The sequence below is a fragment of the Hipposideros armiger genome, unplaced genomic scaffold, assembly GCF_001890085.2.
Source record: "Hipposideros armiger isolate ML-2016 unplaced genomic scaffold, ASM189008v1 scaffold_42, whole genome shotgun sequence".
NCBI classification, from domain to species: Eukaryota; Metazoa; Chordata; class Mammalia; order Chiroptera; family Hipposideridae; genus Hipposideros; species Hipposideros armiger.
In genome coordinates this window covers 3727389-3740220 of record NW_017731392.1, presented here as the reverse complement: position 1 = coordinate 3740220, position 12832 = coordinate 3727389, and the positions used below count along the sequence as shown (strand labels likewise).

At 42.7% G+C, this 12832-nt stretch overlaps 1 protein-coding gene across 4 annotated transcripts in view; it reads left to right on the top strand.

Moving 5' to 3' along the window:
- SORBS1 (sorbin and SH3 domain containing 1) overlaps window positions 1–7709 on the top strand; it is a 258773-nt gene extending 251064 nt beyond the window's left edge. For all 4 annotated transcript variants that reach the window (XM_019639011.1, XM_019639012.1, XM_019639013.1 and 1 more), the window contains 2 exons: window positions 1694–1806; window positions 4312–7709. In XM_019639011.1, coding sequence (XP_019494556.1) covers window positions 1694–1806; window positions 4312–4379 — 181 coding nt within the window. In that variant the 3' untranslated portion in view covers window positions 4380–7709. The remainder of the gene's footprint in view (window positions 1–1693; window positions 1807–4311) is intronic.
- Window positions 7710–12832: the final 5123 nt, after the last annotated feature.

Genomic DNA, 12832 nt, shown 5'->3' with positions numbered 1-12832 from the left:
TAAGAGGGGAGGAAATATAGAGACTTAAACCTGGAGGGGAGGAAAATTAAAATGCTGCCCACAGCAAGCTTCGTCTCAGGAGATAGGGGCAGAGTAGAGAGCCCTCTGCTGAGAGTCCAGCACCAGAACTGACAGAGGAGGTAGGGAAAGGACTCAGTGGAATATTGTCCTGAGCAACAAAGTTACTGGACTTTGTCCAGCCAGTATCCACTATCTGGGAGTGAGAACAGAGAAGCAGAAACCAGGAATTATTTCCCAGAGCTGAGGCTGGCAAAGCATCCACAGTGGAAGTGAAGGGCGTAAGGCGTTCGAAGGAGTCCAGGTTGGGTAGGAGACAGCGAGCAAAGTCGGAACATCAAAATGTGTTCATTTTCCGACTGGTAATCCATCTGCATCTCTTAATCCCTCCTTCCTCTGGCAGACAGATCCATCTACCAAAATATCAATACTTTGGGATAAACACTATATAAAATTACATTGTTCCTTTGGTTTTTGGAAGAGAATGAACCTCTTGTCTCTGGGAACTGACGCCACTTACTTGTAACTAGCCTCTTGCCTACACACTGGAAAATCACTGATCTACCGGAAGTGGTAGATGATTGGCTCGTTTGCAAAGTGTTGCCTGCTACTGTTGTGTTTCAAGTACTGAGCAGACAGAATTGTGAACTGATGCATAGTAAGATGCTTCTTAAGTATTTGTCAAAGGAGTAAGTGAAAACAAAGCTCTTCCTTATTGCCAGAGCAGATTATCAGATTTCACCACAAGTAGTCCAGCTTTCTCTTGCAGCTGGCCGATGTTAGAACAAGCAGAACAGCACACACCAAATTGCCTTAGGCCAGCTACCAAGTCAATAAAAACCTTAACCCCAAACATCACTGGGCTAGAAAAAAAAAAGGAAAAAGCTTTCAAGAGTTTCAGAAAAATGACATTCACATTTAAAAGCAATTAATGAAATGGTTGTCAGCCTATTAAGAAACTCAAGGTCGTTTTGCTAAACAGTGAGGCACTTGAAATGTACCTTTTATAGTTTTATATAAATATGACATACACACACATACACACAGAGGGTGCCAAAAAAAGTATACACATTTTAAGAAAGGAAAAATCTATTAAAATTGTAATACTCAATATATTCCGGTAACAAAAAATGAATACAAGTTATGTATATACATTTTTAGACCCTCCTCCCAGTATATATATATATATATGTGTGTGTGTGTGTGTATATATATATATATATATATATATATATACACACACATCAATTGCCTTATACTCTCTAATGTATATGACCAGAATATAATGTCTATCTGCACCTAAGTAACTTCTCATTATCCTTGATAATCTACATATATTATCCTATGTTAAGAAAAGGCCTTGGTTAAATTTGGTATGTGGGGGAATCTGAAGAGAATGCTTGGCTATGGTAACCAAATGAAACTACACAAGAGGACCAGTCATGACTTGCTTGTCAGAAGCTCCCCATCCCTGTCAGTCTTCATTTACTTACTGTATGTGGAGTGAATTTCCCCAAATGCTAAGTTATTAGAAAAATAGCCAATAAAATACTTGTGTCCCCACTGATGAGCAGAAAACTACTAAATGTTGCTTCAACTGAAATGGGCTTAACATTTTTGTTATTTAACCCTGTCAGTGTTTGAGTTACTTAATGTTTATTTTTCTCATTTATAGATTTAGCTACCAAGCATTGTATAGCTATATACCACAGAACGATGATGAATTGGAACTCCGAGATGGAGATATTGTTGATGTCATGGAAAAATGTGATGATGGATGGTTTGTTGGTAAGTGATCTCATCATGCTCTTCTTACTAGTTGTGTATTGAGGAATAACTAGGAGTGATGAGCCGTGCCAAAAGCGGTATCCTCCGCACAGAAAAAAGAGCCTTCTCGGTTCCTGCACCACCGTTAGGAATGATGGGCCACCCAGTTTATGTTTGCTCTCAAGATGGTGGGTGACACCAGTCTTGACCAAATGTGCCAACGTCAACTACTTGGGAGGGCAATTATCAAATTCATTAACTCATTCATTTGTACTTCTATTGTGCATGTATCTGTTCTACATTTGGAAATTTTATTCTTTAAAACTCTTATGAAACAACACAAGAAAATTGGACCAAGCCTAGATCTCTACCATGAAACTCAAGCATGTGTGTAGATATATTAAAGACCTTATTTACTCCAGGCTTCTAATAACTTTAATCAAAGCAACCTGCTTAATTAAAACAAAGGATTCATCTTTATAAAGTGAGGGAGAGAAAGGTCAACATTATTGAGATTCTGCTACCAAGCAGACACTTGCTTGATATTCTTTTGTACTGACATTTTCTCAACAAACAGCCCATATGACAAGAATTATCCTCATTTCACAGGTTCAAAAACTGAGGCCCAAAGAGATTAAGTAGTTAGTCAAGCGTCACCCAGGTAGCATTTCAGCTCAAGCCCATCTCTCCCCAAGCCTGTGTTCTTTCTGCTCAGGCATGAATATGATGTGGGTCAGATGGGAGCCACTGACTCACTCTTCTCCTGTTTTCCCCTTGTACAAATGGCTTTACCTTTATCTTCCCTCCAAAGACCAGCACTTTCCTGATCTTTCTGGGAAACCTTTGCTAAAGCGAAGTAATGTCAGGGCTGGGATAGTGAGATCAGCAAGGCCTCAGCGTAAAAGGGAAGCTAGATAGATTTGTCTTAGCCTTACCAGCCTCTTAGAAAGCTAACCCATCCTCCCAAGGACCCCAGAAGCCTACAGCCCTCACTACCCTGAGTTGTTCCGTTTAGAAGGAAACCAAATCTGAGAAGTCGGCAGTGCAGTCCAATAGAAACGTAATACAAACCATTATGAAATTTAGGTTTCCTGGAAGCTATATTGAAAAAAGTAAAACAAAACTAGTGCAATTAATTTTAACATACTTTATTAAACCTAATGCATTCAAAATATCAATTGAACATGTAATCAGTATAAAAAATGGTGAGATATTTTGCATTATTCTTTTTGTACAAAGTCTTGGAAATCCGATGTTTAGTTACAGCGTAGTTCAATTCAGAATAGCCATGTTTTAAGTGCTCAGCAGACAAGTGTGGCTGTCATAGTAGAGTGCAGCTCTAGTGTTCATTCGCTGTTAACCTCTTCCAGAAGCATTTACATTTTTTACGAGAACTGGGGTGGGTGAAGGGCACCAATTCTGTAATGGGGCATCCCCAGCAGCCAGATAAAGGAAGTATTTCAGATTTCCTCAATTCCTCTAACACTTCAAAAAGTAGCCTGATATTCAAACTAAAAATGAAGTAACCCAACAGAGCTCATTGTTCTTGTCCATAGGGAAAGTGCTAACCAGCTATCTGGGCACATAGCTGGGCCTTATCATCTCAGTTCTCTGCGACCTCCAGTGACCATCCTCCCTCGGGGTTCAGCTAGTCGATTTAGATGTCTTTAGCTTTGACATGTTCTTTTGGCTTGGAAGTTTCACTTTGGGCAACAGCCCTAACCCACTGGTAGTGGCTGCTTGAAATGTATTTAGCAGGATTCTGAAACCATATCCAAGCCAAATGGGAAAAGGATGCAATGATCAAATTGTGATGTCTGCTAATGAGGGGGCAATGATGACACAGCATCACACACACACACACACACACCCTGCCAGCTTTAGAGAGAGAGTCCCAAGGGAAGGAAGTGGATTAGGGGTCCAGCAGTTCTGGCTGCAGAGCAGCCCAGGAAGGGCTTTGTTCCCAGATAGCTTAATGTTCTTGGCTTAAAGGGAACCCTAATAAGGCTGGTAGTAAAGACAGGGAGTCAATTTGGGGCTTTGCTAGGCTTTTGAGAGGAATTTCCTTTTGATATGTGGTCATATCCAGTGGAGTTTTAGAAATCCAACAGTTTAGAAATTCTAAATCCCCGGTATCTTGTTGTGATGAATGAATGTGCACATTCTTCCAAAAAGGAGAAGTATTAGAAAGAGCAGCGGGCTAGGAGTCAGAAGAGATGGGTTCAAAGTCTGTTTCCGCTTATTAAGCTATGGGACCTCAGCAACATCACGCAAGCTCTCTGAGCTTAGGTTTCCTCTCTGAAAACAAAACAAAAAACAACAACAACAACAACAAAAAACCAGGAGTATTAAAAAATGGTAAAAAAAAAAATTACTACCCAGCATTACTTCGCAGCCTAAATGAGTTAAAATAAGGGAAAGTGCTTTGGAAACCATAGCTATTCTACAGGATTGTTACCAAGGGCTCTCCTTGAACTCCCATTGGTGATCCTTCTCATTGTGTGCACGTGTGTTTTTTTTTTATAGGTACTTCAAGAAGAACAAGGCAGTTTGGTACTTTTCCAGGCAACTATGTAAAGCCTTTGTATCTCTAAGAAGACTGAAAACCACAGAGGTGATTTTTATTGGTGGATGAAGCATAATTCATGAACCGGTCTCTTTATTTAAACATTGAGTCAGTAGGAAAACTAATGCAGTGGATAAAGTAAGAAGCAAAAGAAAGGGACAGAGAAGTGTGTTGTGTTTAAAACCGGAGCCTGTCTAAGCTTACTGTGTATCAGACAAGCCTGAACCATGCTCTGAGCAGAAAGGAATGAGGCAAATCTGTATTTACTTAGCTGCTTCTGGGAGCCGCTCCAGCCCTCCCCACCTCTCCCCATCTTAGGTAATCTGACCTGCAGCACAGTCCAGGAGCAGTTAGGCCAGAAATGCCGCCTGCCGCTGCTGCCTTGACTAGCTCCAGCTCAGAGAGGTCTCAGCATTTAGCCTGAAGCAGCCCTCAGAGGGCCAGGCAGGTCCCCAGCCATGCCCCAAAGGCTCCACACACAGACTCCGAGCCACCCCAGAGCCCACTGGGCCCCCTACACTGTTGGAGATGAGTCTGGGCTGTAGAGACTACCCCAAACAGTGGTGGAGGCCCCCCCAAACTTCCCAGGACCGCGTCCCTCCCTGGACCTGCTGAGGTTTGTGGGGAAGTTGAGGCAAAACCTCGGCGCCCTGTGTATTCAGGCGGCATGCGGCACTGCCGTCGGTGCCCCTGGTGTTCAGAAAGAAAAACACACGGTTTGCCCATGGGAACCAGGGGGCCAGGCAGATAGTTAAATTTGTATGTCTGAGTGATTGAAGTCAAGAAGCCCTGTAGCTCTTGAGGACACATGTAGTGTGCTCCTTTCCCATATCACTGGCTTTCATAAATGTTTACCTTCAGAGCAGCACAGTTTCATTTATTAGAACACGACTGCTAACCTTTCTTTTCTGGATTTTCTTCTTTGTTATTTTTTTTGGCCAGGACAGTTTGGGGTTGATAGGCCTGTGGTCAGAGAGAACCAAATACGATGTTCAATGATTCATTTAACATATACTGATGATGTACACTGGATGCCAGGGCCACTGATGGCATGCTCCAAGCCTTAGAAGAGACCCACTGTGTCTCCATTTTTACTCCCCATAGGAGTTCAAGGGCCACCCAAAATGTAGCACCCAGGGTTATGAATCCTGATGCACCTTGGTGAGGCTTCTCTTCAGAGCAAAAGGTGCAGTTGCAGTGGCCTTAGGTGTGAGGCAAGGACTCTGCCCCTCCCTAGTGGTCTGTCCTTTGTAGGGCCAGATCCAAGGGGCCCTGGTGACTCCTGCGATGTTCAGGCAGAGCTCTGTCCAATCCCAGGATGTTTATTGGCCTCACTGTTAGGCCCCTTGGAGAGAGAAAGGTAGACATGACCCATTCCCTACCTCCCGGGAACTCAGAGGTGACTAGGGAGACAGACTCACAAAAAAATACTAAATCAAGAGTGACTGTGCTATGTGCTAAGAAGGGTGTGAGAGAGGAAGAGAGGAATTCTCCCTGGAGGGATCCTAGAAAGCATTGTCATGTTTCCGTCTCCACTAGCTCCCTTTTGAGCAATAGGAAGCTGGAAGAACCTTTGCTCGAGGGCCCTTTATGACTGAAAATATTTGGAACTGTTTCCAGAGACTTCAAATTCTCAACTTCCCCACAAATACACACCCAAGGTCACAAATAGGAGTAGTAATTCTAGGTGGCAGTGTGTGTACAGGGACCCTGGCTCTCTGCTTATAGCTCAGAATTGCCCCAGAGCTGTTGTCCCAAAGTCTGGAGTCTTCATAAGCAGGTGAAGTTTGTCTTCAGTGCCTCTGCCTCAGCTTCTGTCTCCACGACTCATCTTGGGATCCCATCAGCTGCCCACACCTCCATGAGACAGCCTCGGTACCCTCACGTCTCTCCCTGTCCTGTTCTCAAACCTGTTCACAGGACAGAAACTGCCACTGGCTCCTTCACACTAAAGTGTAAATGACTGATGCAAGGAATGTGTTACCTCTTCCCAGAAACCTTTGTTTTTGACTAGGTCAGAGCAGAGCCTTAATCCCAAGGGAAAAGGCTGTGGAACTAATGGTGGGGGTGGAGGTGCAGGTGGTGGGGAGGAGCTTTCTGGGTAGAAGTTCCTTAAATAAGACTCATTGCTTTGGAAGGTCCACTCCACTGTCCAAGGGCACTGTTTTTTTGTTTGTTTGTTTGGGGTTTTTTTTTTTACTCACTCTCTGAGGGAATATAGTACAAGAGCATTTGCACAGCAGCATTTCACTCGTTTGGAAATGTAATTCTTGTATTGGCTAATATGTTTGTTCCCTGGTCTTAGATGCAAACCATTAATAACATGATCTTATCTAATAGTTTTCAGAGGGGTGCTTCTTGATTAAATAGGTAATTTTGAACACCTCTTTAAATACAGCTAGAAAATAAAACCAATTTGTAAAGCCACATTTGCATATGATGCCAACCTCATGCAATTGTCTATCTCCAGAAACCCAGGTATGCCTCACCAATTTGCCCATCGTTAATAAAATCATGTTAAAACTTGCATCAAACTTCAGCTTCCTATGTATGACAGAACAAGGAACAAAGGTTTCCAATGGCTCTTTTGTCTTCAGACATTTAGTAATATAAAATACCTATTTTTATGCTGAGATGTTTATACAGGTTTATTAATAGCAAGTGCAACTAACTGGCGGCATGCCTTGCTACCCGTTTTGATATATTAGCCATGCTTCTGGGTAAAGGCAAGCCACAAACTACTTCTCTCTTGCAGTCTCTCTGGGATCAGTAAAAGAAAAAAATCATATGCTTAAGTGGGACTGTAAATATGTATATTAACTTTGTATAGCCCATGTACCTACTTTGTATAGAAAAATAATTTTAAAAATTTGAACTGAAGTGGGGAGGGAAATAAGGAAGTCATGAAGTTTTTTGCATTTTTATTTAAATGAAGGAATTCCAAATAACTCACCGGCAGATTTTTAGCACAAATATAGCCATTGTAAAGTGTTAAATTTTTAAATAATCATTCTTTCTGGGAGAGAAGGTAACTGTTATCTCAGTTACAGGTTTTTGGAGACTTTTTTTTTTTTGGCAGTTCTATTTATCTGAAGTAGTATTAAGTCCTATTGCTAGAATAGGTTACTGCAAAAAAAGATTATATTCTGAAAGAAAAATAACTGACCTTATATATAACCAATTAATTTAAAGTATTGCCATTTAAATTACACACCAAGGGCATGTACTATGCAGACACAGGTTTTTCTGTTCATTTATTTTTCTTTATTGCAGTGGATTGAGTTGATAAATAGAGGTGTTGAATTGCTACATTTGCTGTACATATTATTTAATAAACTTTATTCAGAATTGTGTGGCATACGTTTGTTCTTACCGTTCATTCTTTCCTTCCTTTGCCAAGCCTCTCGAAGGAGGCTTATATTCACTGCTTCGATTTCTCAGACTCTCTCTCCTTTTCCGTTCTTGATCACTCACCATCTGACCTTCATCCCACTCCTTGAAGAGAACCACTTCTTACCTTATTCTTTTCTCAATAAGCTAACTCCATGACCCTCTCTGAATTAGTTGATTATTATTGACCATTTCACCATTTTTTTAATATATTTTTTATTTGCTCTAATTACAAAAATAATGCACATGTCTTTAAAAGCAAAGTATTATGAAATATAATGGGTCTTGACTTGCCGCAGAAGACATGGGTACAGGAAATGACACTGCACTTAGTTTTTCTAAATGAGAGTAAGTCTGGCTATGAGTCTTCTCTTACTATGGTGGACGGAAATGCAATCTGTCTTTTGTTTTTCCTCCCGAACCAAATGTGTCAAGGCCATGGCACTAGTCATCCAGCCTCCCCTGGCATCCCATGGATAGGATCACCCCCGTCACCATTTGGGGTGAGGCCTGCTGCACTTGGGGCCTGGGTCTGTCTCATGACAGAACACCCAAAACCTCTCCCCTCTCTCCCCTGGTTCTGTCCTTCTCCACCTCCTTCAACTCAAAGCACCAGCTGGCACTGCCACCTCTTCGAAGTGACTCAGTGGAATCAGCCTCAGTCCTGGGAGAAGGGTTGTCTTCCAGAGGTCTGACAGCCCCAATACTGGGCCCTAAGTCACAGGGAGTAATTTCTCTCACGCCCTCCTTCTTGTCCAACAAATCCATTAGCTGTACCTTCAGAATTTATTTGCAACCCAACCCCTTCTACCGCCAGAGTCCACACCATTTTCCCTCACCTGGATCATTGCAGTCACTTTCTAACTGGTCACCTGCTTTCACTCATGGCCCTTCTATTTTAGTCTTAACAGAACAACCACAGCATTCACTTTAAAGTTGGTCCAAAACCCTCTAGTGGCTTCTTCGCTCATTCAGAGTGGTGCAATGACCTCGAATCCGTGGGCACACTGCCCTGCCCCTGTCCCTTCCCTTGGCTTTGCTCCTCACTGTTCTTTCCAGCCACACAGTCCTGGTGACCTCAAACTCATCCAGCGTGCTTCAGCTTTAGGGTCTTATATGCCATCCCCCTGGAAGACAATTTCCCTCAGGGCTGCATGGCTGTCTTCCTCTTCCTTTAAGTCTTTATGTTGCCTTTTCCATGAGGGTTTCTCTAACAACTCTATACATAATGGACCCTGCTATTTCCACGCCAGCATTCTATGCTGCTTCCTCTGTGCTTCTCCGTAACGCTCATCGCCATTTGATACTTTTCACAGTCATAAAAAATCCATGAGAGTGATGATTCTTTTTTGCTATTATATTCCCATAAGCAAGAGTTTCTAACATGGTTGGCACTCACTTAGTCCTTTATTGGTCAAATAAATGAGTGAATAAAAGTATGTGATAAGTAAACGAATGAACACATGAGGCCAGAGATCATAGAACTCCAAATACTGACAGTGAAAAAAAAGGGAAAGATGACCTTGCCATTTTCTTACAGCAGCAGAAATAGAACAGAAATCAACCTCTCCAATTCTGGGCTCATCCATACCTAGAAAGTCAAGTTCTCTGTAATTACAGTCATCCCCCCAGAGATCTCCAGTGCCAACTATCCAATGTGTGGTCCTCTGAGCTTTCTTTGCACATATGAAATACATCTATAAACACATGCTTTGCATAGTCTTGTACACTTTTTTCCCCTTTAGTATTACCAGGACATGTTTCCATAATTTACTTAACCAACCCCCTATTGATGATGCAAATATTTGAAATATTGCATCAGAACAAACCATGCTGTGTTTAGTACAATTATTGGCTCAGCAGGAATCTTTCATATCTTCAGATACTGCCTTCCAAAAAAAAGCCAATTTATAACCCCGCCAAGACCATGGAAACATCTGTTTTCCCACCACCAATTAAAACTAGTCCATTATCTGCTTCTATGAAATGCTGTTCCTTGGTTCACCTGCCTTTTCTCTGGCCAGCCTTCTGTCTTCTCAGTCCTCTTTCTGTCTTCACTGAATTCTTAGCCCTCTGTTATTTTCTCAAAACATGCTCCTTCAGGAAACAGATCTCGCACAGTATAATTTGAGGCCAAAGGGTCAGTTTTATGAGGGTTCCTTTCAATAATAAGTGGTAGAAACCTAACACTACTGACCATTCTTGAGTCATATCACTGGGGAAAAAGGAGTTGGAACTAGCCTCAGGCAGGAGTGAATCCAGAGACTCAAACTTTCTGTCTTATTCTTGGTGTGGTTGGTCTTGTTTGGCTATATTTTTGCTTACTGAATGCAGCAATAGGAAACATGGCTGCAAGCAGCTCCGGCCTCATTCCAGTTCTCTAAATCCAGACTAGGCAAAAGGGTCTTCCTGTTTAGCTTTCCTGAAGACAATTCCAGACCCTGGCAGGCCCAGCTTAAATATTTACACTTCCTTGGACTAACCATTTTGTCTGGAAGGGGTGGAATGTGATTGGCAGCCCTACCAGAGCATCATGGAATAGAGGAGAAGAAATGGCCAGGGGAGAGGAGCACTGCTGGAAGCAGGGAAGAAGGCAGCTGGATCGATAACTCAATGGTCCACTGTGCAAGCTGGACTTTGAGTATTATTGTGACAAACTTCGAAACATGGAACACTATTGCCCTGTCTCAGGACAAACCTCAGTGTAGCTGAGTGCAGGCTATGTGCCAAAGCTCTGCTACCCAAGGTCTTGAGAAGAACACGGTGGAAGAGGATGTCCAACCAGAGGAGGGGGCTGTGACCAGGAGGGCGTGGCACAGCTGTATCATACACTAAAAATATTAGGAATCTACTGAAAAGAAACAAAGATTAGTGTCTCAAAGTCATGAGTGTTTGGATGAGTTGTACATGGGTGTATTTGCCAAGTCTTAGCATGTAGAAATCAAGCTTGTCTTGGGACACTCAGCTGGGGCCTTTTAGTACAAAGGAAAAAAGTTCCTACTTGGTACAGGTAATGTGTAGAATAGATTAGCCAAGGTGGTTCAGATTGAAAATATTCAAAACAATTTAAGATGAGCCCATAGATGCGAAAGGCCTCGAAATACTACAAATGACCATGTGACTCTTTAGTTTATGAATTCTGCCCTGGAAGACAACTACTCCACTCTTCCAGCACCCTTGCCCTGGCATCAGCAGAGGCAAAATGCTGGGTACATTAAGAGTCTCTCTGGAAAACTTGTTTTTAAAGTGAGATCTGACAAACAGATGAGTCTGCAGAAGAGAGGCAGATCTGACAATCATCTGCAGAATAGTAGGATAATTCATGTAGATGGTGTGAGCTTATAGTATCAAGAGCAGTGGAGCTCAAAGTATGGTCTGTGGACCCCTGGGAGTCCCCAACCTCTCTGGGGAGATTTATAAAGTCAAAACTATTTTTATAAAAATGTCAAGATGCTTGTGGTAGCCGGCTTCCAAAAAAGCCTTCCGCAATCCTCACCTCCCACAATTCACAGCCTGTGTGGTCCCCTTTCGCATTCTGTCAGGGTTGGTCTGCATGACCAACAGACTGACAGATGGTATGTCACTTTTGAGTCTATGTTATAAAAGCCATGTGACTTCTGTCTCTTGCTTTTGGAGGAAAACGGACTACAGTTTAGAACTTCGGCATGCCAGGTATCTTGTTGTGTTGGATAAATGTGCTAATTCCTCCAAAAAACGAGAGGTATTAGAAAGAACAATGAACTGGGAGTCAGAAGACCTGGTTTCAAGACCTGCTGCCTCTGATATCTATTAGGTTGTGAGACCTCAAAAATGCCACTTAAGCTCACTGAGCCTGGGTTTCCTCATCTGGGAGGAGGTGATGCCTGGACCAAAGTTGAGTTCTGTTAGAAAGAAGGGAGAGGAAGTGATGTTTGGAAGGCAACCTGCAGTGCCCACCACAGAGCTCTCCAGTATCCCAGTGCCTACTATCTACCAGCACTTTCCATTATCCCATTTCTCATACCAACCCTGAGGTAGGTACTCTTATCTCCATTTACAGGTGAGGAATCTGAGACTCAGAGGAATTCAGCCCAAGGGATTGGGCTGTAAGTGGATACAGAAAGTAAGTGGGTTTAATCTGACTCCAAAGCCAGTGTCCTGTTCATTGATCACACTCTACTGACTCCAAGGGACAGACAGTTGGGATGAGACTGCAGACCAGTCAGTATACCTCTGAAACATCTAAAGTTTACCCAAAGATTATAATACCTCCAAGAGTGGAATAGTAATAGTGGTAACCATTTGATGAATACCTACTATGTACTTGAACATTGAAATTCAATACCTGATCTACGTCCCTCCTCAGTCTTCTGCCAGAGCCAAGATAGCAGCAGTGGCATAGAAGAAATCTTCATATACCCATGCCAATTCCATGTCATCCTATTTTTTACTATTCACAAACCTCTCAGAAGTGTGGTCCACCCCCACTTCCTCACCACCACACTAACCCTTTGTCACCTGGACTATGGCTCCCAAATGTAGTGTCATAGATCTGCAAAGCTCAAAGAATTGGGGCCACCAAGAATTTTGTACTCCATATTTTCTGTATCAGTTAAGAATGACTTCAATGGGGGCAGGTGGCCGAAGTGACAGCTAACGTAACATGGGTTTGTCTCATATTTCACAGAAAAGAAGACAGTCCTCTGGGTCAGTATTTCTGATTCCCCTGGCCTTTCTCTCCTGATTACAAGCTGGCTACTATGATAGCAACTCCATGCATCACGTCCTCATACAACTGCATTTGAAGGCAGGGAGCAGGGAGCAACATAGCACAGACGTTTTCTCTGCATGCTTCCTTCACTAGGGAAGAAAAATCTTCTCCAAAAGCCCCCTGCAGACATCCTCCCACATCTCATTGGCTGGAGCTGGTCACATGGCTACTCCTAGCTGTCAAGAAATCTCCAAAGAGGTGGGCAAGACAGAAGAGGGTGGGAGTGGCTTTGTGTAACCAACCAGCAGTGAGTAGCACAAGCAAAGCCCTTCCTGGGCACTCTCTTTTTCCTTGGTTTCCATGAGATCTTTCTGCCTTTCTTTCCTGGCTTCTCATCCTCT